The following is a 27,469-nucleotide window of genomic DNA, read 5'->3' on the forward strand; positions in this document are numbered from 1 at the left end:
ACTGTGAGCCCACTTTTCTGGGACATGCCTTGCGCGCCAGGTTTTCTGTCTTATTTATGTCTTTTGATGTGCCCTTCACCGTTTGTTTGTTGATATATATTGGACTGTGTTCGTACATGTGCATTTTGTTTCTGTCCTAGTGTACTGTACGTCTTGTAAAGCGCCTTAGCTGTGTCTTGTTAAGTAGGGATGTATGTTCACTTTATTATTATTCATCTCCTCTCATTTACAAGACATAAACCAGGTAACTATTGACTTCTCACTCGAGTTGTTGAAATAGTCCAAGACAACACGTCACACTTCTTCCACTGATATCAGTTTGCAACAGCTAGTTAGCTAATACATGTATATTAAAAACTAGTTGGTTTTTTGTTTGTCTCTCTTGTTCTTAATTCATACTTCTAACTCTTTAAAACATATTTGCATATGTAATTAAAAAAATCAGAATATAAACACACGTAAACAAGAGATATCTTGAGGGGATGTTTCTGTTTTTCTCTCTCGTTTTATTGATCCACTTACACGTACACGCGCACCCGATCGCATACTCACTTACATTGTGTTAATTCTTCTAGGTCACTGTCCTCAGTAATAGCTTAACAAATCGAGCTAATCTAGTGAGGATCTTTTTATTTTTGTTGAAGTTAATAAAGAAATAGAACTTACAAACATTAATTAGATATATATATATTGTGAGTACATGTAGTAAAGTGTATGCTGGTCAGCAAATTTCTACTTTAATAGATAGTGAAATTCCTCCCCTCTATCTTTAGTGATACAGAGTCTATAGAGCCTTTTAGTTTTATGAATCTCATTTTTCATTAACATTTATTCGTCGGCAAAACAATTGTTCAATCGCCTAAATGTTAGTAAAGGGAGATAACCATGAGAAAGGACGAAGTATTTTTAAACATACTTGGATTGTTCTTTTTTTTCATTTAAAGTTAGAAACCATTTTGAACACCCCACTTGACAGCTTATTGTTGAATTTGCCATTAATCAATTTACGCCAAAAATGAACATTCTACTTTTAATAAGAAGACTAACATGGAAGCGGCCACACTCTCCAAGCACTAGACACAATGGGGTGGACTTTCTAACTTCGAATCTTAACTGTTGTTTAACACAAACATCACTAGTTTCTGATGCTCATAATTTAACAACCGAAAGTAAGTATTGAAAGAACAATTCTGTCAATTTGTATATCTAGTGGTAGTTGTGACTGTTTGCATGTTTATGTCACAAAGGTGGATGACTATATAACAATTTTATACTTTCTGCTTATCCGTGATCAAAATGTTTGAAAATACACATAAGCAAACATGCTTGTAGGTATTGCTTCTACTGTTGTGTTTTTCTGCAGTTTAGATGAAAACAAGTTGTTGTTATTAATTCAACTGTCCTTTGCAGTAGAGTTTATTTCCTTAATTATCCGTTCACTAGCTAGAGCTCCACGCGTCGCCTGGGTGATATGTCCTGCAGTCATCCAACTGTGATTTTACCGTCAATTATCGATCGTCTATTTCGTTTGACTCAATATTAATTAGTAAAACCTTGGCTTCGGTTATAGCAAAACAGTGAATCACTTGTACTCATACTTGAAATTGAGCTCATTTGGAGCTAAAAGATGGATGGTATAATAGAGTCGGAGGAGGGGTGGGAGGGACGAGGTGTTTCAAGCTGAGGATGAAACGATAAGCGATATTGCTAGGTATCCATCCTGTTTATTTCGAACATCTCAAATTACGATGCTGTACCCTGAATGTCGAAATTTTTTTTGTTATATAGTTGCTTGAGTCACCGAGTTCTTTCCTTCTAAGTTTGATACATCTCTCAACACCCATAATACGTACGGTCTTCAACAATGTAAGTACAGCCGCGCGTGTGTGTGAGCACGCACTTGCGTAGTGCAATTTTAGTCTTTGCCATAATTGATAACCATAGACAGCAAAACAGTCAGCTAGCCTGTCATTCAGAATAAATGTTGCCAGGTGACAGTTCTATCAGTTTGCTTTATGTCAGTAAACATTCGGAAGGATGACTTTGAAGCGTAGAAGCTATGTTCCACCTCAATAGTTCAGAATGAGGACACGTCTGTTTAAGACCAGTGCAAGTATCTGCATGCTTACGGACATTTGAATATAAAGTAGCAAAATTACTCATATAAAATCAAAAATATAAATATACTGTTTTAAAATATGACTCTGTCTGATCAATACATGAATTAGATTCGTCTGTGTCTACATAAAAAGATATTTTGCTATTTGCAATAAAACAAAACAGCAGTTACAAAACATGCTTTTGTGGTGCAAACTCACGATGTAAGACAAATTTTACATTAAAATTTTTTGTAGGAAGTGCTATGAAAATATTGTTAGGTAAGTGAATGGGAGTGAATGCCTGAGATTCGGAAACAATCTGAAATGTAATACTTTTCAATGTTGTATGGAAACTCCCTGCATTTTACATTTTACATTTTGTTTGAAAACGTGTTAAATGAATGGGTATGAATGCCTGAGATTGGAAACAATTCTGGAAGATTCCTCTTGTAGCGTGTAATAGTAATAAGCATCACAATCTGACTCGATGTACCACTTAATCATATCAGGAAATGTTCTCAGAGATATCAGAGTAAAACAATATTTGCACCAGGAAATGCTGACACGTCAACAAATATTCAGTGCGACATTCATTGATATTTTAGTCCACTGGCATGACCTCAGATAAACAGTTCAGTAGTATTCCCATGGTATTATTCCTTTGCTTGCACGCTTGTTCTCTTTTTTTATATATATCATAAACTTTCCAATCCGATCGCTATTTCAGATGACTAGTCTAGGTGCGAGTTTGTGAAGACATAAACGTTAATTATATAATTTTGTTTAAAAAGTGCTTGTAGTTAGTTTTACTTTAGATGGTTAAAAAACCCATTAAGCTAGAATCTTGGAAAGCAAACTCTGTTTTCAAATGATACGATTGTTCACAATAAAGCGACTCAGCAAATGACAACTCTGGACACAAATTTTTCGTTCTTTGAGAATCTGCCAGACTGCACATGAAATACAATGATCAATGTGCCTACATGTAGTGCAGGGTAAAGTTCTTTTGCTGTACAGCACGACAACGCAAAGAGTTAATTAATAATCCGAAACATTGTCTCGTCTGCGAATGGATGGTAACCGCACACCGGAATAGAAGCGGCCGTATCTGGCTTTCCACAGCAGGATGAGGAACCAGAAGGAGAAGAAGCTCCCGATAAGGCACAGCGAGCCGGTGATGATGAGGTAGATCTTCACTTCGCAGAACACGGCAGAACAGCTGGGCAGGCTGAGGTAGGCCACAACGCGGGGCGAGCGGTCGTCTTGAGGCAGGTAGCAGTGGCACCCGTCCTCAGACTGCTGGCACGACATGTAGGTGAAGATGCGGCCGAGGTGAATGGCGATGAAGATGGCTGCAGTGATGCACACGATCAGTCCGAGTCCCGAAAAGAGCGAGCAAAGAACCTGCAATAGTCATAAGACGATGTTAGAACTGTTGCTGGAGGGCATAAAAGTCTGTTTAGAAAAACTCCGCCAACAACCGGTGCATCATGTTTATCTTACGTCACCCTGTGTGATGTCTTGCCGATGCCTGTTTCTTTAAAACGTAAAATGTATACGTTTCTTAAAACATCTGACTTTCTTTTTTCAGTTTTTCTTAGCTCAGGAGCAAGTCTTGATATACTGGTGTTATCTAGCCTGATGAAAGCCTTAAGTTAGAACCATCTTTTTTTCCCTTTTGATCTAGGAAAAAGATTTCCCCACACCTGCATTACTTTTTTTTTTATAGATACAATGATGCATAGCCTACGTATGTCTCATGTTATCTGACCTCTCCAGAGACCGATACATTATGTTCAAGTATTTGTTTCTTTAAAAAAACAGGCTGCTTGGAATAGTTTTCTTTGGAGTGCATTTACAGACATGACCTTCTTCGTTTGATAGAAATCTTTATTATACACGTGTCACGTAAGAGCAACCGTAAGAGACGTAAATGTCAAATACAATTTCCTTTTGGAAAGAACTTGACAGACCTGAGAAATTATCTAGAAAATGTGATGCACGATGTTGTACTATCTTGTTTTCAATATAATACGATATATATAGATTTGCTAATGGAAAAAAAAACCCAAAGTGAGGCGCTTGAAGAGTAATTTGTAACTCCTCATAGTTCTAGGTGAAACTTTTCCCAACTTACGTATATGCTCATATTGTCATTGTGTTTTGTTGTTTGTTGGAGACTTTCTACTACGATGAAGAAAGCAAACCTTGCCATTTTACCTTTAAAACAAAAGCCTTTCTTGTCTTCGAATATTCCCTGAAGTTTGTGGCGCAAAAATATATGCCAAGTATTCCAGCGGCACATAACTGAAACAGATCATCAAACAATGGCGCATCAGAGAAACGAATTACTCACACGGGTTCATAAAGTTGAAGAGGTGTGAAGAGTACACCCCGTCCCCTCCCGCAAGCACTAAGGCATACATGTGTGGCGTTTTGACATGATGAAGAATGGAAGAAAGTTATTTACAGAGTTCGGTCGGAACTCGGCACACGTGCAGTCGCACCATGAATTACTTTTTGCCCTTGGTGGTAACCCGTCATCTGTCAAAGGAACAAACAATAAAAAAAAGAAGCACACGTGGCAAAAAAAAAAAAAAAAAAAAAAAAAAAAAGAGAAGAAGAAGAAGAAAATATTTTTGAACCGTAAGTGAATTCGCACAAAATGTTTCTTGACACGCCAATATAATGTGCGACAGCGATGAGATGCTAAGTTGAGTAGGCCGCTGCAGAGGACAGAAACTAAGTAGTTGAGATTCTGCATGTAAAACCTGAAGCTGTAAAATAACTTGAACTCAAGAGATTTTTCCACCCTGATTTTTTTAAGATCAACCTTTCATTTTTCTGACATACCTGCTTTGGATGGGCAAATAGCAGTCATTGCAATGTTTAGTTTGTAATGTTTGTTGATCTTCATGAAATAAAAGTTGTAAAAAAAAAGCTGTTGGGATTCATGCCATGCGACTTTTAAAAGTAAAGATAGCTTGGTTTTTCTAGGTACACTCCAGAAATACCTTGCACTTCATGGACTCACAGTGTATCCTGTTTCCTCTTCCCCAGCTAATCTTGAAAACTCAGAAACTAGTTCTTGAACAAAGAAATACTTAATTTGTGCAGGTTTTCGCCATTAACTTTCTATTTCACAGCAGACGTTCATTTTGGTGCAGGTCTGGCACTTTCTACACGAGACGGGATAGGTCAACAAAGTCGGTGCTTGGTTCTTGGCCAATTCCTTATTTTAGACTGATATGTTGATCACATGTCTAACAACTTTCGTGAGGCCATAATCAGCACGCGTTTTGCCAAAACTAAGGGGTGCCAAAACTATTATAATTGGTGGAGGTGCGCACTTAAAACATCTTAGATACAAAGCAGTCATCAAAGAGTGACTAGGAAACTCCTAATAGATATATAGATAAGGAGGGAGCGGGAGAACATTTATAATAGACGGTTATGTGGTTGAACCACTTTTGCGTTTAGTGTGAACGCTAATTGTTAATCACAAAAAAAAACACAAAATCCAACAAGAAAAAAACCCAAACCATACTGCATCTTTTGATAAGACATCTTACCAATTTCTTCTTTTCTTTGTTCCGCTTGTTTCATTAACATCAACTAATATGAAACTATTCAAAGTTTTCTTTTACATTTAGTATTAATCAACAATGAAATCAATTGAAAACTTTAAAAAACAAATATTATCAGTAATCATCGACCACGTTATTCCACTTACTGCGCGATTTGAGCACCTGGTCAAGTTTGAAATGGTCTTAGACAAGCATGCAGGAATGCTGGGAAATAGCATGAAGACTATTCACGTTTTAGTTGTAACGAGGAGAAAGGTCTAGAAAGCCTGACACATACCCACCTACCAGACGATGGATTGATGGTGGTGCCAAAATGATAAATACGGATGGCGGGCGCATTAAAACACGGCGGAACACCGCTGGGACTACTTCAGAACAACACCACGCGGGACTTCTACAACCCGATACCCTTCAAACGTTAAAGCGCTATGTCAAGAATTTCCCTTCTGTCTTGAACAGTTCTTGTCAGACAAAAGACTTGTGAAAAGGCTAAGAAAACTAAGGACTTCTTTCTTCATCGATGATTATATAAACTTAAAAATACAAGTATATTTCGCACCAGTATCGCCATCGAAAAGATAGAAACAAGCAGTACCTTTGTCACCACCATATCTGCCACCACAATCTTCTTATCTTTCTTGAAAAGAAACACGTGGCAGAAATAAAAGCAATTTCCTCTGCAAAGAAACACGTGAGGCAAATAAAAGCAGACTTTCCCTCTGCGAACTTGCTACTGTTCGATATCCCAGGGAGATTGTATACCTTTAGTGGCATTTATTCAACAGTGACTCGCTCTTCGGACTTGGGGAACCTTGAGAAGATGAATATAAAAAAGTAGTCCCCTTAAATACGTTCTCTTGTGCTAAACATGCGTGCACATGCACACAGAGAAGCAACCGGTTACTGGTTGGCAGATTACACAAACATAAAATAACTGAGTTAAAGATCAGAGTTTAAAGTTGAGCAGACATGAGAGAGGGAGGAAATTATAGCTACTTTTTCCACATATGTTGCCTGGGGAAAAACCTTTTTATGGAATTTAGCATAAGGGCTATCTCCAGCTGCGTGCGACCATATTCAGTTCAACAAAGAAAGTGCACCCTGAAGTAAAATAGAAAACAAACATCTGACTTTTGGAAGAAACGACTTGCAGCCAGCCGAAGACTCGGAGAAATAAAAGATGCACAAAGCTTTATCGCTGACAGCAGGGTTCCGAATATAAGCTCAGCAGATAAAGGGAAAAGATGAAAATCAAGGGTTCAGCTGCAGGTGGATTCAGGCAAAGGAAGTGCCACACTTTAACCTTTCATGTGAAAACAGGCGGAGGCAGAGAAGGAGTTGTTTGTCTAACCCTAGAGGTAGCCGATTGAAACTGCTGTGTTGTGGTCAAGTATCGTTACATTTCTTGTTCCTGTCTTTGAAGTCTCTCCTGGAGCTACTTAAAACAACACCAATTTTGTAGATTTTATGAACGGTTAAGATGGAGTTAGCTGGTGCCATATTTGTGTTGTGAAGTAACTGTTTGGTCAATTTGTAAACATATTCACCACGATGAGATAGCAAGACTCAACAAATCGGGTTTTTTTTTTTTTTGAGTCTCTGCTGATCACAAGGGCAGCCATTACTAACTTGAAATTTATGTGCTTACTTAGCAGTAAGACGAACATGGAGTGCCTCAGTCAAACACACATACACGTATGCATAATGAAACAAGCAAAAGCAAACTCGCACGAATAGAACTTATCCCTCCCTCTCCTCCATCACGTCAAGCCACCATGGATTTTTCCAGCAAATTGAGTCTGACAGACTAAACTTATCTTTACAAAAGCTCCCACGTTAAGAAGTTGGAAATAGAAATCCTTTTTTATCGTTGAAAGCATAGGTCGGTGCAAGTGCTCTTGTGAAATGAAGCAGCATCGTCCTCTCCAGTTGCAAACACGAAGTGCGAGGCGATAACTCGATCAGCTTCCGAAAGGTTCAGGACGCAGGTAGCAGCAGGCTGGGCATGGTCAAATACAGCAACAGAAGATACACCAAGCTTTCACTCGAAATTACCAAAAAATATAAACATGAGCCTTCAACAGAGGACATGCTGTGACAGGTATTCAATGAGTACACTTGCTGCCTTGTGCTAATGTCTCTCTATGCACACATTTCCCTCAATACACAATACAGACCATTGGATCAGTCAGCTGATATGCTGAAACAAGTAATATTTTTGTAGAGAACGTGGAATGTAGTACACCTACATTCTAGCAGGCAATCTCGGCAATAAAGAAGTGGAGGTAAAAAGGAGTGTCATAAATTATAGACAGCTATAACAATTGAGACACAAATAAGTCGCCGACTTTAACTTAGCGTGACCTCATGCAACTTGCTTGAAAAAGAACAGTAGTAGCTGACACTGATCACAAGGTGAGCCTCAAGTAGATGTGCAGAAGAAAGAAGAAACAGACGCTATTCGGGTATCCCTGTTCTGCTTATGCTTAAGAAGGGTGGAGGACTCTGCCTGGAGGATAAAGAAAGATGACTTGCAGACAAAAGCACCGGCTGGGGCGACCCACATTGTGAAAGGTCACCAGAGGGTACAAGAGAGATGAAGAATACTGCGGCAAACGCCTGACAAGCTGCCTTCTCCAGGCTTACCAGCCTAAACACCTACCCGGGATGGTGACCTATTGAGAAGTAAACAGAACCGTACGTCGATCATACACATTCTTCTGTCTGTGAGAGCCGTGAAAGTCGTTGCTCTGTTGGGGTTGATAGCGTCAGCAAGACTCGCGGGTGGTGTTGTTTTGGCTTGTTTACTGTTTGAGCATAAAGCACAAACATTCTTCACCGACACACACAATCACTCATACACATTGCAAGTACATTGAACAGAGGGGGAGGGGATCATAGAATTAACTTTGTTGATTGTATGAATGCTTATATTTCTTTTCAACACACAAAGGGAGGTGATACTCAAGCAACTGATGTCTGGATATTCAGTACTCATTCTTGGCTTTGTGCCCAAACGGAAAATTTAAAACATTATTTTAAGAGCAGCCTTCACTCCTCACTGTATTAAAATGAAGTTAGATGTCGACAGATAAGGAATATGAAATCCACTTAAAATGAACACAAGAGAGATTGTTTGAGAGAAATATTGCAAGCACACTGTGACATAAAGTATCGCTGGCAAACACCCGAGATAAGAACTAGATGCACATTGTCCTTTCATCTACTCTAGAAATTTCTCGTGATTATCATCCGCGTTACGTGTGTCGTTGTAACTTCCCGTGATTACCAGAACATCGAGACACGCACAACTGTAGGAGATGGGGCTCGGGGTGATGGTTGAATCACATCGCAAGTCAGCAACATGAGTCATTGAAGCAACGGTCTTGTTCACTTCCACATCAACTTTTGTTAGTAGCAAGTGTGTTTTCCAGCTATAGAAACATCAGCTTAACTTTCGTGTTTTATCATTTCTCGTTTCTGCCATTTTAAAGTTAAGGAAAGACAAGATAGACTTTCCCAAGTGTTTTGTATCTAAAATAGGGGATGATGTGGCAGGTAAATCAGTTATAATATCTGGAGCAGACGATAAAGTCTGTTAAAAAAAATTTCTACTTAAGAAATGCTGCCACGTCATTGCCGAGATCAGGATGCAAGACTTGCAATGTCTGGGTCTTGATGGCAGAGGATGGAGAGGATAGAGGGAAATGAAGCAGGTGATGGCGTCAACCTTGCCACTTCCTTCTACATTATCACGTGGTCATAAATGGAAAATCCGTTAGCTGGGGTTGATGGGTGGGAAGATGCGTTCTGCAGCATGGTATTTTAGGTTGTTTGTTAAAACACACGTGACTATTGCGCCAAAACTTTTGCCGGACTACACTACAGCCTACAGCATAAACGAAGAGATAAAAATGCGGTAAACACAACGGGCTATCAAAAGGGGCCAAAGAGCAAGGGGTGAGTCTATAAACAAATACCATGAAGCTCTCTTATCTCACTACGGGATGCAACCATCTCACAGCTGTATACAACAAGTGTCCAAATTTATGTCAGATATCTCTAACGCAGAAAAATAAACATCATGCACATGTTCATTGCAAACTACAAAATGAAACTGAATTCCACCTGCTACAGAAATTTCCTGCAAACTAGTGCTCATGTCTAGTCATATCTTACTAGATAGATGGATGAGTAGATGGATTATATCACAGCTTAGGCTTTAACTTCTTCTCATTTCTTAACGACTGCAAGTAAATCCATTAACCTGTTATATTTCTTCTTTCTTCTCCTATTCTTATCTCTCTATTTATTTTTCTCCTTGCCTTTCTAATATTATTATCTACATCACCTATTAGTCTCTTTGTCTCTTGAGAATGGGAAGCAGATCTGGAATGTCATTGATATAAGCAAGTATGAAGTTTGAACTTTTATTATGTACCATACAAAGCATGCTGCAGAGTTTGGCATAGAAGATGTTGGGTTTCATCTTGTGGCTTTTAAAACAGACATGTTTCATTTTCACTGCTATTTTTCTGCAAAACCGATTCTTTTCAAAGCATTGTTTTTTTCTGTGCGTTTAAAAATAACTTCCTGAAAGCCTAAATAATAGGGCTGCAGAGCCCTTGCAATGTTTTCACTGCGGCTGCAGCGTGTTTATTTGTGTATGCTGAAGTAGTTAAAACGCGCCAGGCATGGCTTCAACGTCCTTAGAAAGATTGTCTAAGTTTCACCTGCTGAGTGGATGGTTTTCACCTGCTATAGTGGTTCAAGGTTGTTGTGCCCTTCGTCTGCTGGAGCTCGAAACTCTGTCCAACACTGTATGTGCTCCGTCAGGGAAAACAAAATCAGGTTCTTATTTCAATATGAAATGCTCAAGCTAGACATGTTAAACCAATTAATTATTACCCCTACCTCCACGACTTTTCTCTCTTACTAACCTTTAAGATTGGAAAGAAATAGAACTTGAACAAACAACAAAGCCAAATGAAAATTTAGTTTGAAACATTGCCAAAAAAAATACTTTGCAAAAGTAGTGCTTTTGTAATTAAAAAAAAAAAACTTGAAAAGGAAATTAGTGGTCCCGGTAAAACAGTCGATTAAGAATTTAATTTTAAGTTTAAAGTTAATTTATAAAAGCAAGAATAGATTTGTTGATTTTTGCCTATGGAAATTTTCAGAAATTACTGTTTAAATGATAAAGAAAATCTTAAATATTTTAATACAAAGCTGTGCCAGTGCAAAAAGGCCCAGGGGCACGCTCCCTAAGGTTCAAGGGAATTATCCGAGAATGTCAAACGCTTAACATACAGACGGATTTACAGGTTGAAAGGCTTATCGCGACTGATAACTTGCAAATGAACCGAGATTTATTGCCAAGGCGCGCGTGCTTGTGGCAAGACTCAGACCTACGTACATGTACACGACGCAGGCTTCATTAGCGAGCACATTCGGGGTAGACTGAGCGGCAGTGTTGATATACCCCGCTATCTCTTGCTGACATTTTCACAGATGCTCATAGTACCTGTTCCTTTTCAAGCTGGGAATTAAACTCGTATCTCAGTATTCTGACGACTTAAATATCTTCCGCAAAAATACTTTAAAAAGTCTGATGACTTCTTATAGGCAGTGAGTTTAAACAGAAGAAGGCGTTATCATTGACATGCACATAAATTGCTATCTTGGAGTTCCAATTATTTTGCTGGTTGGTTGTCTGCTTTCCTGCCTGCGAGTGTAGTATCTCTGCTGGTGCCTCTTTGTCTATCTGCTTCATTCTTCCCTGACAGCCAGTCCTTCATGCATATGGAGACCAACACAGTCATGGTCATGGGCCACGGCAAAGCAGACATCTACATGAGTGGGGTACAGGCTCGAAAACGTAAAAAGCTTTAAGTACTTAGGAGCCACCTCTCCGTGGAAGGCAGCTTCACGACAGATTACCGCATCAGAATATTGACAACAACAGCGGCAATGGCTGGACCAAGCTTACAACCTGTACAAGTCCCTTGTAGTACCGATCCTATTTAATGGATGAGAAACGTAAACCCTGCTTGCCAGAGAGGAGAATCCAGGCATTCGAGAACAAGTGCCTGAGGAGGGTGTTCAGGATCTCGGAATCGGCTTAATCATTTATTGTTACTTCATGAAACCGTGTCAAAATAGTGTGGACGAAAGGTATTTTTTAACCCGCTCCAACTGTTAAAAATAGTCACTACAAACTTTGGTTGAGGACCTTCTACAGACATATGTAGAAGTGTCAAGCAGCACAGTGTCGAGAGCGATCTTCACAGCGCACCCCTAGATACACCCATGAAATCGTGACTCTATACACGGGCCCCACCGCTTGCATCATGCTTCCAGAGATCACAGGTGTGAGTGGGTGGGTACTGAAGGGAACCGGCGCATGTGCTGCACATGTGATAATCATGACACGTCGCAGAGCAACGAAGTCTAGCCCCTAGCAATCCCACAAAGGTCTGCAAGGATAAGGGTTGTTGTTCTCATTGTTTTACTGTTCGAGTGTTTATTGTGAGTGTGTGTGGTGAGTAAGTGGGGCTGGGTACGTGACCAAAAAGTATTTGTGTTCTCGATGACCGAAAGAATAAAAGACAAACAAGAAGCTAGCAAGGCACCCAAAGAATGACAAGAAAGACAAACATACAAACACGCCAGCAAGAATCAAGAAAGACCGTCAATGGAAGTGCACACTAAAGGAGAAGTCACTCATAAAGAAAGCAGCCTCCATCCACTGCTCGGATCTTTTCTGATTTCACCGCAGTCCTAACTTCAACAAAGCAAAATACACAAGAACTGTCTTTAAAACAGATGGAACAGGAAAAGCTGCAGGAGTTGCACGTACAGGCAAGCTCTATCTCCAGCACAGAGCAAACTATTCACGCTGCTCAAATAAACACAAGCTCGCTGCTCATCCCATTTATCCTGACGATCTTGCTGTGTTGAAGTTTTTTTCTAGTTTCTCTAGCAGTTGAGCTCAATGGCGATTGTGCCCAAAACGACCGATGCGGAGGGCCTGTGCTGCTTTCAGATAATTGACGACGAAGACGTGGAAAGAACAGCAGAGAAATTGTTCCTTTTGTCATGTAGACAAAGTGTTCCCTCACATTGACAGAAAAACTGCCTCCTTGGGCTTAATAGACAAAATGCTTCCTTTGATGGTTAGTAAAAAGCAGTTATTATTACAGACTGCAATAAACACAAGGTAGATAGCTTCATTCAAAGACCGATAGATTAGAAAAAATTCCGGATATTGTTCCCTAAATCAAGAAGCAGCAACAGTAACTTTAATTACAGACATGGAAACCTTTGTTTTTACGTTTTTGTTTGTTTGTTGTTGGTTTGTTTGTTTGGTGTTGGTTTGTTTTTTTTTTTGGTGTTGGTTTGTTTGTTTGGTTTGTTTGTTTTTGTTTTTGTTATTTTGTTAGTTTGTTTGTTTTGTTTTTTTTGCACACTGGGATCAAGAAATGTTGCAGTAGAGAGGAATATTAATAATAATAATAAAACAGTAACCAACCTAACCACAGAGACAAACTGCCATAAAGACTAAAGATTATATATCCTTTCAAAAGAATAACGATAATTTGAACAATTGAATCTTATCAGATTTTCCAAAATATCTCACTCCGTATTTTGTATCCGCACTCACGCAATACTATCAAACAGACGTGTGTACTTATAAATCATGCATGCATGCACTCAGCACGACCTCTCAAAAATACACAAATCTATTTATCAAAATATCAGCCTGAGCGAGTTTAGCCAGGTGAGGACCTTATGAATCCATGCGATGCTGGTTCTTACCGGTGCACCCGCCCAGAACGGTGTTTCACGAAGCGGAAAGACTGGTACAAAGAGGTAGAGGTAAACTGACACAGCTGTCACGGCCGCTCCAACAAGCATCTGCATCAGCACCAGGAAGATGCGGACATGACAGCAGCCACCACAGCTTCCTTTACCGCCGCTACCGTCATCGTCACTGCCGCAGCAACCACAGCAGCGTTCGCAACAACCTTGCTGCGTTGAGGTGGCCAGCGACGCGCGACTGCCCATCTTGCGGCGCTTGATGCGGTGTGGCTTGTGTCGGGAGGCCAGGTCCCGACGGTTGAGGTTCTGTGGTACAGTGGTCTCCAAACCAACCAGCATGGACCGTAGCTCAGGGCTGCTGTAAGAAAGTTTTGCTCCTGATCCGACGGCGCCGCCGCTGCTCACCTGGTTGAACTTGATGGAGGACGCCGAGTGCGCCCGCGGCCGGCCCGTTATAACCATTGTGTTCTCGCCTAGCACAGGTACCTGCAGCTGGAGCAGAGGGGTAGACACCGGCTACAGAAGTACGATGAAACGGGTGGTCCCTCCGTCGCCACCACCACCTTTTTTTAAAGAAACACCGTGCTAGGCACCCTAAACCAATTACTGCTTGTACATTCCAGGTGTGCAGGTGCACAGGAAGTTGAAACGTGTAGTTACCTTCCAGTTCTCGAAAAGTGGCTGCTTGTAGTTTGCAGGCGTCCCTCTAATCAAGTTGAAATCAGATTTCCCCTTTCACCTCCCACCTTGTACCTCACACAGTCCTTGCGGGAGCATCTGCAGCTGGTTCTCTGAAATCTGTGGTGAAGTCAAGCACTCATCAACACTGGCCCTTCTGCAACATTTATTATCCTGTTTCAGCCTACTAACACTGATGATTTCCAGACAGGGGCATCGTGGGTACTTAGTAAAACGCTTCCTCTAAACTTCATTCGCTGTTGCCCAAGAAAACATCAAAACGATTCATATTTCGAGTTGTGGAAGTATCTTCAAGAGATCGCGCAGGAAGCGGATGAAATGGATGCGTACAGGTTGCAAATCCGTGCACACACTACTTCTTCCCTCGAGGCTTCATTTAAGCAAGTTGTTTGACATGCCATCTGTGAGAATACACACAAGCTACCTGTTCAGTGCAGGCCTCACGGTCCTGACAGAAAACCATTAACACTGCGATCCAAGAAATTCGCTCCCCTGAGTCTCAGAAACATTTGAGTGGCGCCGTGAGCGCGGGGTGGGTGTATGAAAACCTTCATGCCGCCACTCTTTGACAGCTGGAAATGGTCAGAGTTTTGCGCCTGCCGCCACTGGATGCAGGGCTCCTCCTCTCCACCCTATCTCCCCCTTCCTCATGTAGCACACACACGCACACACACCCTCCCGTTTCTTGACTGTAGTCAGTTGAAGACACGCGATAACGCGTCAAAAAACCGTTTTCCACCTGACTCGAATTGCACGCTGGGTTCCGTAAAAACTGCAGGCGGTGCCTGGCCTCAATCAGAAATTTGCAGCAGCCACTACGAACGTTGATCCCGAACAGCCACTTTAAAACCGGAGCTGCACTGAAGACAAACTTATTTTATTTGTGCAGGCAGAGTTCCGCCCATTTTCTCGGCGAGGTGAAGTCCTTCACCTTGCACTGTGTGAGCTTTAACAGCGTGGAACGTTGATAAATCCCACCCACTCCCCAGGAGAAAGTTTGGCAAGACGAAGCCCCTGTTGTGATATAACATTTCCCTCTGCTGACGAAAAGAAGACCAGGCTCCTGTTTTAGTGAAAATGGGGTCGGAACAGTTTGGACTGCCTTGTCTAGTTCAGGACGCGACTTTGTGGTAATTCTAGTAGAAATCATTGGTCCGCGTCAGATTTGGCTCCACAGACACGTTCCGCTTGAGCGCGCCTGCTGGCTAAAGAGATTGAGATACACTGAAAGACTATCTTCTCTGTAAAAGCAAACACGATGGTTTTTCGTGCTCTCGTGGATGTGAGTTATTTACATGTATCGTCACACCCCCAAAAACATCCTCAGCTTCTAAGGTTCAATATACAACCAAACAGCACGCAACAAGCACACACACAGAGGTTACAAGTGCACACATGTGCATACAAATATAGTGTGTGTACACACGTGCATAACACTTGCGCGCACGTGCACGACCGCAAATACACGAATACGCACACGACCACACACACACGTACAGTCATACATAACTCAAGCATAGAGGTTCTTTTGGAATATCGTTAGAGTCAGTAGATGTTGTCGACCATTACATAAAACGTACACTTGGTCTTCCTCCCTTTGGATTGAGACTGACAGAGTTCTACCTGCTGGTTTCGCAAAAGCTGATTCTGCTGACTGCGCATGTCTACGGCGCAACTTCATGTTCTGCTATTTAAAATCATCACAATAACAAGCGAGATATACGATTATAGGTACCTACATACATACACGCAATCATGTATATATAATTATTTACACAAGCAAGCACATAAATGCGTACACAACATCTCATAGCATCCATAACCACACAAATTAGACATCTCAAACAAGAAGTCAAACTCACAAAGAAAGCTAATCACTTGTAGACAGCAAATAACTGTCTCTTAGCAAAAAATAGAAGTTCTGTGTTAAATTTTCTCTTCCTACTTCCTCCCCAAACAATCTCTCTCTCTTACACGCGAGTGCAAACACACGAGCGTGGGCAGTCGGACACAAGAGTCACAGTCTCAAACTCCTGGGGTATCAATGGACTGGGTGAGGATGGTGCGTAGTCCAAATTCAGCAAGCAAACTAAATAAAGCTTGCATGAAAGTGTAAGTTTGTATCTTCCGCCACCTTATCTAGTCGCCTGTAACACACAGCCGTCAGAAGTGCGGACGTCATATCAAGAGAACAGTTCAAAGCTGTTCTGCTGCTACTCTGTCGACACCAGGGACACAGGAAGATAGTCTTTACATTTGAAAAGGTTGCCAAAAATAAAACTGGTTTTGAAACTCTTATCGCAAGCTTGAAATAAACCTTTCATTCCCAGCAGGAAATGTTTATTCTCGATGATGTTACTTAACAATTTTGAGTGAGTGAACGAGCATCACTCTACATCAGACCCACCACCCTTTTCCTCCACAATATTAATTTCCTGCTGCTATGTAGCAGTTAATGTCCAACACACACACACAAGTACGCGAATGAACAAACTCACAAACAACAAGACGACTGACTCGCAATCAATCATCCCTATCCCCTAGCGCATTCATGAATGTTTCTTCATGAACTTGATGTACAGCTGATCGGCAGACAGAAGTAAAACCCTCTCTAGTTTTCAGTTCACTGTCATTGTTTGTGTTGGTGCGAGTGAAATAAAAATTAAAAAGTTAATGAGCAATAGATAAGATAACGAAAGAATGAATAATTGGATAGGTGGACGAATTAATGAGGAGAAAATTTTATCACTAAAGAGACACAAGCCAAAACGTTTAGCAAAAGCTTCATTACTGCGGCTACGACGGCGAACTCAAAATCATCCACACCTACGCATCCTAACCGACATGATCGAAGTCCAGAATGTTCACACTGAGGGAAACGAGCTTTCTTTGTCACTAAATCAGAAACAGAAAGATAGAGAAGGTAAAACCCCATAAAAGATCAACCACTTCATCCGAGATACCCTACTGGTGCAGCTTCATGAACGAGAACTTTCAATAAACGACTTTTTCCTTAAAATCAAGTTCAGTGGTCCCCACTTAGAGATTTCACCAACAGTTTTCCCACAATGTTATTTAGATTTTCGTACTTTGTGACACTGTCAAAAAAAAAAAAAAAAAAAAAAGCAGTGGAAGTTCGTAATAAGAGAATCGTGATTACTTCCTTCCTCGTGTTTCCATTTATAGGATGTTAATGGCTTTTGAACATGAGCTCAACAATTCTCCGGCATTCACCGATATTGGCGATAGCTTGAAGCTGAAAGAACGCTTGTGCAAGATGACAACGGGTGTGCTTGTTTATGGGAAGACTAACTGAATGCCTTGTTACAGTCATCAAATCTAAAAGCTATTAGTTTCCCCTTTATTGTCTTCTATTCTGTCATTGCTAGTCATACTTATTTACAGAGAGACGCACACAGAAAAAAATGCTATGTCTCCTATGCTATTACTGAAAAGCCAATTCCACAAATCCACAGAAAAGGGTATTCCCACACCATGTAAAGTGTGCTTCAGGCCACAGAACTTTGACTGGTCAATTCATTTCTCGTTACATGACCTTTTGCCAGATGTAAAGGTGATGAAATGATGGTGTGCTCGCAACCTTTACCTTGTTGATCACAGGTGCGCCGCAGTGCGAACACCAGACCATCTGCGTGAGTAGACCATCAGTATACGAGAGCCGCTACCTCCACACGGCCCTCAGGCCCAAATGTTGTGCCGACAGGCGGAACTGCTGGAGGCCTAAGATGAAGCAGCCGGTGTGGTGGGTCTCGTGCATCTACACACAGGGTGATTCAGGTGAAGGAACAGCGAATTGTAACGAGCGAGGCTGTCTGGCCAGGGCTGATTACACAGCTGTAGCGATAAATAGCTTGGGATGACCTCTTGTACTAACATCGCCGTGGGCGATCAGTCTGCTATGTGGCACAACTATCTGAAACAAAACCTTTGATTGCATTAAAATAATAAAAATAATAGCACTCTAAGCCCCTCATCACACTAAACGTGCACATCTTTATCCATACTGTGACGTATTGTACAGTTGTTGTTGTTTTTTTTTTTTTGAAAACTCAAAAGTTGATTTCTAAAACTGAAATTAACCGACTACAACATACATTTGAAGTGAATAATCATAAAAAACACGAGCCTGATCTTGTATAGTTAGTGAAAACTATTCATATTAGTTTAATGTGAAATAAAATACCTCGTGTGGCGCAACTGCTTTACACGTGGCAATACGTCACGCGACGCACGTGACACTCACTCCTCTCTTGCTCACGATATCGTCATCGGGAATACCCGAAATGACACTGTTGCTAGGGGATATTGATGATTGTCAACAGAAGGAGGTCTATACCACGCGTTTGCAGAGTTCAGTCATGACATGTCTGTATAATTTTAACACCCAATGGTGTGCAGCCGATACTTTGTGTGGTGCATATAAAGGAGGAGCTTGCCTGCCACACGAGTTAGACAAGAGACAAATCCAAGCCATGGCGTGTGAGAGCCCGGTATACGTGTCTCTACAATCATTCGAGGTGTCTCAGCTGATAACAGCTTTTCCCAGGAAGAGTCGCGTCATTAAGGACATCGGGTCCTTCACCTACATCGTCACAGTGCAGCTTAACGGTGGAGATGTCAGCCTCAAGCTCCAGCTCACCGGTAAATGTTTTGTCGAGGTTTCACCGCATAGAAATCCAGAATATTCCTGCTTTGCAACTATTTTTTACATTATATTTGAAATCATTTATAAGCTTTATAAATGGAAACTAAGTAACCGATATATATTAAATATTATGACTGAACTTTTCAATTCTGGTTTAAAAAAGATCAGCGAGATGGGTAGAACAAATAAATGAATAAAACAGCCAGCAGCAACTAGGAAGTCTATACATTTTTTCACTAAGGACAAACCTTTATAGCTGAGAGTAGGTAACACTTTTCAAAAGTAAGTCTACAGTGAATTAAAAAGCTTAAAACTTGATCTTCTCTCATTTTCGTTAAATAATACGGTTATTAGTCCCCTTAACTGAAACAACAGGTCAAAAAAGTTATTTAATGAGATGAAAGGTTGATAAGACACATAGCAAGAGGTACATAATGTTCTTCCTAGACTTCTAGGACGAAAGATAGCTCCTATAGCAATGTTCAGTCTAAATCACTAAAATGATTTTTTATTTAGTTTCGATGCCTTGACTTTAATTAGAAATAGAAAGTCTTGGTATTAGACAGATTTCATAACAAAGATGTGGACTGTTTTCACTGAAATCATATTTTTCTCCTTCTCTGCACAGAAGTCGTATCCGTCCACCGTTCCGGAGATCGTTGTGTGTTCCGACAGACTGTATAAAGAGGACAACGAAAAGCTGACCACAAAACTGATGACTGAAGCTTCGGCGAACCTAGGACAGCCTGTGATTCAGAAACTTATCTCCCATCGCCGAAGGCTGGCTTAACGACCGTACCACCGACGTAGGAAAATCCAACGACACAGTCACTACAACTGGTGACAAAAAGAAAGTATCGAAAGGAAAGCCTTCTGGAAAGTCGGGGCGTGGTAACGAGAAGACAGCAGACGACAAGAGAGCTCCTCTAAAGACAGCAGAAGACGTTGTAAACAGAGTCCTATGGGATGACAAGCTGAAGAAAGAGGATTTTTTCGTTGGTTATCTAGACAGGTTCAAAGGTACAGTGGAAAAAAACTTCTCAACTTTTTCTTGGGAAGACATTGCTACAGTTGACTATAACGCACTAGCTATTCCCAAGCACCGGATCCAGTACTTCAAGTATCGAAACGAAAACATTTGGGACAAGGCGTCTCGCCTGGACAGGGTCTTTGGTTCTGACGACGTGGCGTCGACATCTACGACATCGTAAGCAAGCACCAACAGAAGACAGATTTGACCAGTGGAGAAGGCGGAGGAGACGCTATGAAACCTCGTGAATCTTCGTTTCCAGACTTTGGTAAGGAAGCCTCCGATGACAGGACGTTGCGTGGTTTTTCACACGATGCTCTTCGGGACTCATGCCCTCAGCTGAGCGGACAAACTGACCTGGACTCGAAAGACTCGGACTGCAATGACCAGCAGGTCTGGAAGGACACTTCCAGGCCCACGCACTTTCTGGCTCTTCGTATCACGCTAACGAGGAGATCGTGCGAATGGTAGGGCAAGTTCAAGCTCACATGTTGAAGATCCAACCACTATACAGCCCGTGCTGTATCCCCAGCTCGGCGCTGCACATCACTTTGTGCACCCTAGGACTAGACACCCCAGACCAGGTCGCGCATGCAGTAGAAGTGCTGCATCGTATCCAGCCTCAGCTAGCCACCTCCCTGCCACACACGCCCCTCCGTGTTGACGGCGTCGACACCTTCTTCAACCGCGTGGTGTATGCCAAGGTCCAGCAGCAACCTGAGTTCATGGAGTTCGTGGACCACCTGAAGTTGCTGCTATGGGAGTCGGGCGTGGAAATGCGCGACGTTCACCATGGCTACACACCTCATGTGACCATAATGAAGGCGACGAAGCCTCTGGTAAATCAGAAAGGCACAAAAGACGTAGACCCTAGCCTGTATAAAGACTACACAGACATGTACTTCGGACAGCAGACCCTTGATCGGGTCTACTTGTGCACTATGGGGGGATCGAAGCGGGAGGATGGATTTTACGAATGCTTAGGTGAAATTGAGTTTGGCCAGGCATAGCCTAAAACGATTTTCCCAAAACAAGGAGAAACAACACATTGCATAATGGCTAGAAGTAACGAGAAAGTTAAAAGCATGTTTTATTTTCAAGGCTGTTCATTTTCAATCCAGTAGCGGATGATCGGCTCCTTTTCCATCTCTTCCCACTTTTTTTAGTTTGCAATATTCATACTTTTCTTCTGCTCTTTTGTTCAAGGTCACTGCCTATTGTGGAAATGCACTATAATAATAACAAAAGTGAACTTACATAGCACCATATCATGGCCCAATGCCGAATGGGCAAGCCTATGGTGTTTTACTGACAAAAAAAACAAAACAAAACAACAACACACGAAGGCACAAAACACGCAAAATTATTTTTTTTATAGAATGCTATGTGATGATGATGATGATGATGATTGATGATTGATGATGATGGATTAGTTAAACGATTGTACAATTTTTCATTCCTTAGTATTAGCTGTTTGTGTATGTGGTGGAAAGAAAAAGCGATTAAAAAACTCAATTGTAAATCGATTCTGTGTGCGGCATGGTGGGTCTGGTGATGCTAGTTTGTGTGATCTTTCAAACAATTTTTTTTTCAAAAATACAGAAAGCCATGTAAGAGAGCTTGTCTGTTTATGCCTGTTTGTTATGATTGGAGTATTACGCCTGTCACAGACACTCGCGTTCACGTACACACCTGGACATTTGCACCTTCTTTTCTACACAAAGCAACTCTGCCTCTTTTGTAGGCCTGTATATATTTAATAATTTTAACTAATAAAAATACATAATAACTTTAAAAAATAATTCTCTAGTAAACATACATCAGTTAATCCTTTCTACTATCTAAGAGATATTATTACTACTTACTAATTATTTCTAATTCTAAACATAGTCCAGAGAGAAAGTTCCTTTTTCTTGATGATCAACTTAAGAATAGTGAAGTAAAGTTCGGCACAACACTGCTTTCAGTGTATTAACTGTCTCTGGGGACTAATGTTCCATAAATCTAAAAACATACATATATATTATCCACACTCACAACATATCTTAAATCGAAAAAACAATCACATATAAAACACAACTAACGTTTCCACTTGGGAACAGACGTTTTACACGGAATGACACTGTCTCAGTCGTAATCCGTCAAAGTTAAGTCAAGGGGCGCCCGGAACTGTGGTGGCTATATAAGACACTCGCTTGTCACCACTGGTCTGAGAAACCCTGGGTTATGATCTCCTCTCGGGATATTTTGTGCACATGACACCTGCAGGGCCGACCGTCAGGAGTTGTCTCTGTATTCCTTCCCTCTCAATCATTCCCCCTCCTATAGTGTGAAATCACGTCAAGCCAGAAGCCCTTTTCTAATAAACCAAACCCAGTGTTTAATCAAGTACTTATTCAAGTACGCCTACTCTTACATATCAAGTGGGTTCTTAACACCCACACAAGCGCACAGTGTACAATCATGCATGTTGTGCTCATAGTTTGTAATCTATTCGGTGTGGGGACGAAATGGACAGCGCTGGGACGATTTGTGCCGCGATATCACTGGCGCGAAGTGGTCTTGGGACACAACAAATGACCAGCCCCCGCAAAAAATCCAACTTAATAAAACATAATAAATCGTCCATTTAAAAGTGAGTTTAAGTATGGGTTTCGTGAATATTTTATTCCTGTTAGTGCTACCTGATATCGCACTGTTGGCACATTATTTCTGGCCGATACTGTCGTTTTCATTGCCTCTGAAATATCAGTAGCGTAGGAAGACTCAGCTTTTAGGGGACAAACTCCATGACGACAGTGAACACCGTTTACATTTTTTGCCTCCTTAGCATCTTTTTAAGAGGGTAGCTGCAAGGCCTCCGAGAGCCAGAACGGGCCCCTGGGCAGACGACCTCTCGACGGCCCCTTGTAATTGCAATCGTAAATTATTGTCACAGTATATAATAATATCCGTACAATTCGATTGTCAATATCTACATTTCATTCAATAAACGTACTATTAATTTCAAACATTAGGACAAGTGCACTGGAATGTTACGTCAACCTTTCTTTAAACGAAAAAGAAAAGGATAAAAAAATCCACTGACCAAAGAAGGTCGATCCTTAGGCACAGTCGCCCGGGAATAACATCTCCCCCTGTTCCCTACCACTCTCGTTCCTACTCCGCTGCCATCTTCACTCCACAGAAGTCTTTTACCTTGGCAACAATTAAAATTAAGCCATTGAAATTTTATACTCTCGTAAGTACGTAGTACTATAGCTTTTTTGCCGAGACCATGCTTCAGACAAACATTCTACAGGGATTTCTACTGCCTGCAAGAGTGCGCAATTTACGTTAAAAAAACAGTTTACAAAGAAAGTTTACCGAGGAGTTCTAAAATGTAAATGTTTTAGCGACGGGAGAATAAAAACGTACAGTTTCACTCGAAGTGGGTCTCCTGCAAGATATTTTTTAGACAACCAAAAAGCTGTTACTTCAGCGTTACCAAACGTTAGCCAAAGTTTCACAAGCACAAAAATACTGTATGTATCATTGTACATGTGATAAAACACTATGACATGTTGTGACTCAGTTGCGTTCCATGTTATGAAATCTGTAGGCGGACAGGCCTAGACGAGTTGTTTCCCTTAGGAGTCGTGTTGCACAACTTCCGAGTAACTCGTTATCTATTTTTGGATGTGTCGTCTTGTTTAAGGTGGAACATTATATTTAAGAAAGCCACATGCCCATCCGAAGCACAGAAGTTGCTCTTACACGACTAGGCAAGGTATTTTTTGAAATACTTATTTTAGACAGACGCCCACCGCACTTGCTTGATCTTGATTCTCTCTTTCTCTCGACACGTACTTCTATTAGTGGGCTGGACTTGCTCGCCAAGATTTGGCCTCAGTGACTGACTTGATGAATGTAAAACACCACTATCAAATCATTTTCTCTATTTCACTAACACAAACACACACAGTAGAGCGATACACAGATTGCAGGAGAGGGAGGAAGACTGATGATGTACCCATTTACTTTAAAGTTTTTAGTCCGTTGACTTTTTTTTTTTTTATATTATTATTGTTGAACAAACGTATTTCAGACAATTGTCTAACCTGGCATCGTCAACTAGCGGCAGCAGGAAAGAAGGTGACATCACAACGATGGCTACAGCAACAAAATGCGAGACCCCACAAAGTGAAGGAGGTCCGGTTGATTAAGACAGCTTTCCCCAATGGCTGTCGAATCATAAAAGACATAGGCATGTTTACACATGTCGTTACAGTTCAGCCAGCTGACATGGATGTAGTTCTGAAGTTTCAGCTGACAGGTAACTCATTTATCCTGCATCTGGCTGGTACAATTTTGCCTTAATGAATTCATGGAGTCACTATAGCACATGATTCATCAGTTTATTTAGTCGTGTCACCTGATTTTTTGTTTTTGTTACACTAATTGTAATTGCAAGATTTGCAGTACCATACAGTATTCATAAAGGTCACAGTCAAATGGTTGTGCTTTACATTTAATTGTAAAGTGCTAACTTTGCTATTGTTTTGCCTAATTTATTTTATGTTCACTTTTGAGTATGTTAAACAAGTTGAAGTTCTAAACAGACCGTTTAATTTTCAGGTTCTTACCCATCAGTCATTCCAGAGATCGCTGTCCGATCTGAGAGTTTGAGTGAGGAAGATGGTGATGAGTTGAAGTGCCACCTAAGCACTGAGGCTGCAAAGCTGCTAAACCAGCCCATGATACGGACTTTGGTTACTTTTGCTGAAGAATGGCTCAGAAGTCATGGTGTACATCCAGGAAAATCTGTAAAAGCTAGCACTGATGTGGTCCTGGACAATAAAAAAAAGCAGAAGAAGAAGAGATCAAAAAAGACAAAAAGTGAAGATGAGGAAGAAGACAAGAAAATACCCTCGATGAAAACAGCAGAAGATGTTATCAAACGTATTTTGTGGGATGACAAATTAGATAAAGATGACTTCCTGGTTGGTTATCTGGACAGATTTAAAGGTATTGTGGAGAAATATTTTTCTGCCTTTTCATGGGAAGATATAGCCACTGTTGATTATGATGTACTTGCTGTTCCTAAGCATCGTATTCAATACTTCAAGTACCGTGAAGAGAAAATCTGGGACAAACCATCACGTCTTGACAATGTGTTTGGCTCAAGGGGCAGTGGAATTACCATCTATGATGTTATTGAACGGTATCAACCGCCCTCACAACAATCTGAAGTGTCTTCTGTGCCTGATCAGCCACAAGAGTCAAATGGAACAGCTGTAGGTGAACAGAATAATAGTGAAGATTATGACAGTGAAGATGATGATAGTGATGATGGTATCATTGTCACTATTGGTGCATCAGTCAATACTGGCTATACAGGAACACAAAATCAGCTAGAATTTGGACCAGATGCAGATGAAGAAAAACATTCATACTGGGAAGACAAATTGCGTCCTAACTATTTCTTGGCTGTGCGCATCACAGACGGAGATATACTGCAGGCAGTGGAACAGGTACAAGACTACCTACTGGACAATGAACCAGTGCTGGGGCCATGCTGTATTCCTCCTAAAGCTTTACACATTACACTGTGCACACTTGGACTTGACACTGCAGAACAGATTAACCATGCAGCTGAGGTTCTGAAAAATATTCAGCTAGAAATTGCTTCATCTCTTCCTAAAGAGCCTCTTCGCCTTGATGGTGTCTCTAACTTCTTCAACCGTGTTGTATATGCAAAAGTGCACTACCAACAGGATTTTATTAAATTTGTAGACCACTTAAAACTGTTGCTGAGAGAATCAGGAGTTGAGATCCGTGACAACTATGAGTTTGTGCCCCACATGACCATTATGAAGGTGAGCAGACCTGTAGCACGAATAAGAGGCTCCAAAAATATAGATCCCTGGTTGTATAGCAACTTCTCAGACTTTCTTTTTGGGCAGCAAGTGGTTGATGGTGTCTATTTATGTTCCATGGGAGATGAACGAAGACCAGATGGTTTTTATGTTTGTCCAGCAGAAATTCACTTTAGGTAAAGTGAGGACCAGCTACCTTGTATAAAAAATGTACCATACATTCATTGAAATGAATAAAATTAGAAGTTTTATTTTGTATCTGAAGAAAAGCAGCCAAATGTTTATTCTAAAAACTTGACTAACTGAAAAATGTTTCAATGAATTATTCAAATATAACATGAGAATCATGTTGAAATTGGTATATGCTCAATAAATAGAATGTTTGTATCAGATATCTTGCACACCTGATTATGTATTATTTATTTATATGTACATGAATGCCTTTTCTGACACTTCATTTTTAGTTCTCTGTAAATCACAGCATATTGAGTTGCTTGGGATGTGAATTCTGTACTAAGAACATTTTGCCATGCTAATTGGTAAGTCTATGTACACATTATTGTGTGGTATGAAACTGAAACTGTGCACAATTTTTCACTAAAAATGTAATAAACACAGAAAAAGAGATGTTATAAAAATATGCATGATGAGCATATGTTTATTATTTCCTACGAATTTAGTGAACAAAACAGTAAGAGAGCTTGTGGAAAAATGATGCCAAACAAAGGAGTAAAGGTAGATCTAAGGCCTTTAATTGCTTATTACGTGAGTGAAGTACGTGTTGTTAAATGACTACACTTATCTCAAGGCCAGGTTTTCTCTCCTATTCCTCAATTGTTGGCTTTCCGCCCGAACCCTCTAAGGCTAAGCGCTAGGTTAAGGAGTAATACAAGTTCGTGGTTAGATACATGTTCAACACGCAGAATTGAGCTTGTGACACACAAGTACTGACCGAACAGTGGACACGTCTCCGTCCTTGTGATTGTTTTTTGGTATTTTATGCCGTGCCAGGAACTAAGGCTATATATCACGGCCTGTCCTTGTGAAACAGATTGTTAATTGAGACTGATCAAATATTATGTCATTTGAAAAAGGCTATTACTTTCACAAAGAAAATTCAAAGCACAGTACTATCTCAGCGTCTATAAATTTACAAAATCTTAAATTTCTTTGCAGAAAGTGAGAGATGGAGATTTTTCATTTCGTGAAATAAACGGGAACATGCAGACTAAAAAAAAAAAAACCAACCAAAAAACCGACGATCTACTTATCGTAAAATAAGATAATGTAAGTGTTAAGCGAAGTGCTACATAAATACTTCCAAAGCAAACGCTGGCTGACCTTCGTCCGAAAACGAATAGGATCTGTTTTTTAAATACTTCCAGAGCAGACGATAGGTAAGGGAAATCACTCTTACCGATGAATGAGCGTTGCAAGTGGCCTTGTCGTCATGACAACAAATGGTCTTGTCGAGTAAGATGGGGATACAGATTCATTCATGGTCATTATGACATCGTCTTAAATAACATCCTCTAGTGCCTTTAAAAGGTCTACGATGACAAGTACACAGATATTGGAGTGACAAATATATTCTTATGTGTCTTGATTGCAGGAAGATGCAAAAAAGAAAAATGCAAGTTGCATATGTAAGTGGTCATCTGCATTTGTATGCATTCTTTCTGAATTAAATTCATCATTGAACATGTAAT

The 27,469-nt window shown here is 40.7% G+C and overlaps 3 protein-coding genes and 1 long non-coding RNA gene across 4 annotated transcripts; 2 read left to right on the top strand and 2 right to left on the bottom strand.

Annotated features, from left to right (window-relative positions):
- Positions 1–470: 470 nt before the first annotated feature.
- On the bottom strand, positions 471–18,114 carry LOC112572693 (sarcospan-like). The gene is made up of 4 exons (XM_025252504.1): positions 17,814–18,114; positions 13,505–15,890; positions 4,320–4,406; positions 471–3,503 (listed from the first exon to the last, which is right to left on the bottom strand). The coding sequence occupies exons 2-4, from the start codon at positions 13,967–13,969 to the stop codon at positions 3,138–3,140; spliced, it is 918 nt and encodes a 305-aa protein (XP_025108289.1). The 5' UTR covers positions 13,970–15,890; positions 17,814–18,114; the 3' UTR covers positions 471–3,137.
- On the bottom strand, positions 18,109–27,145 carry LOC112572713. Its single transcript, XR_003101058.1, has 4 exons — positions 27,102–27,145; positions 26,713–26,799; positions 24,528–24,731; positions 18,109–18,140 (listed from the first exon to the last, which is right to left on the bottom strand). It is a non-coding gene; the product is annotated as an uncharacterized LOC112572713 (long non-coding RNA).
- On the top strand, positions 18,631–21,426 carry LOC112572697 (A-kinase anchor protein 7-like). The gene is given in 3 exon segments (XM_025252509.1): positions 18,631–18,868; positions 19,501–20,346; positions 20,349–21,426. Coding segments are annotated over 2 exon segments (774 nt in total). The 5' UTR covers positions 18,631–18,868; positions 19,501–20,136; the 3' UTR covers positions 20,913–21,426.
- LOC112572674 (leukocyte receptor cluster member 9-like) lies at positions 23,519–26,400 on the top strand. The gene is made up of 3 exons (XM_025252473.1): positions 23,519–23,666; positions 23,990–24,217; positions 24,520–26,400. Exons 1-3 carry the CDS (start codon positions 23,627–23,629, stop codon positions 25,938–25,940), a joined length of 1,689 nt encoding a protein of 562 aa, XP_025108258.1. The 5' UTR covers positions 23,519–23,626; the 3' UTR covers positions 25,941–26,400.
- Positions 27,146–27,469: the final 324 nt, after the last annotated feature.

The sequence above is a fragment of the Pomacea canaliculata genome, linkage group LG9 (assembly GCF_003073045.1).
Source record: "Pomacea canaliculata isolate SZHN2017 linkage group LG9, ASM307304v1, whole genome shotgun sequence".
NCBI classification, from domain to species: domain Eukaryota; kingdom Metazoa; phylum Mollusca; class Gastropoda; order Architaenioglossa; family Ampullariidae; genus Pomacea; species Pomacea canaliculata.

What these genes read in the sequence shown, in the direction of transcription:
- LOC112572693 (XM_025252504.1), bottom strand. Translation starts at nt 13,969, where the DNA reads ATGGTTATAACGGGCCGGCCGCGGGCGCACTCGGCGTCCTCCATCAAG. An exon ending in CGTTCTGGGCGGGTGCACCG is followed by an intron (nt 4,407 to 13,504) that starts GTAAGAACCAGC and finishes GATCTGTTTCAG; the next exon opens with TTATGTGCCGCTGGAATACT. An exon ending in GAAAGGCTTTTGTTTTAAAG is followed by an intron (nt 3,504 to 4,319) that starts GTAAAATGGCAA and finishes TGACTATTGCAG; the next exon opens with GTTCTTTGCTCGCTCTTTTC.
- LOC112572674 (XM_025252473.1), top strand. Translation starts at nt 23,627, where the DNA reads ATGCCCATCCGAAGCACAGAAGTTGCTCTTACACGACTAG. An exon ending in AGTTGCTCTTACACGACTAG is followed by an intron (nt 23,667 to 23,989) that starts GCAAGGTATTTT and finishes AACGTATTTCAG; the next exon opens with ACAATTGTCTAACCTGGCAT. An exon ending in TCTGAAGTTTCAGCTGACAG is followed by an intron (nt 24,218 to 24,519) that starts GTAACTCATTTA and finishes TTTAATTTTCAG; the next exon opens with GTTCTTACCCATCAGTCATT.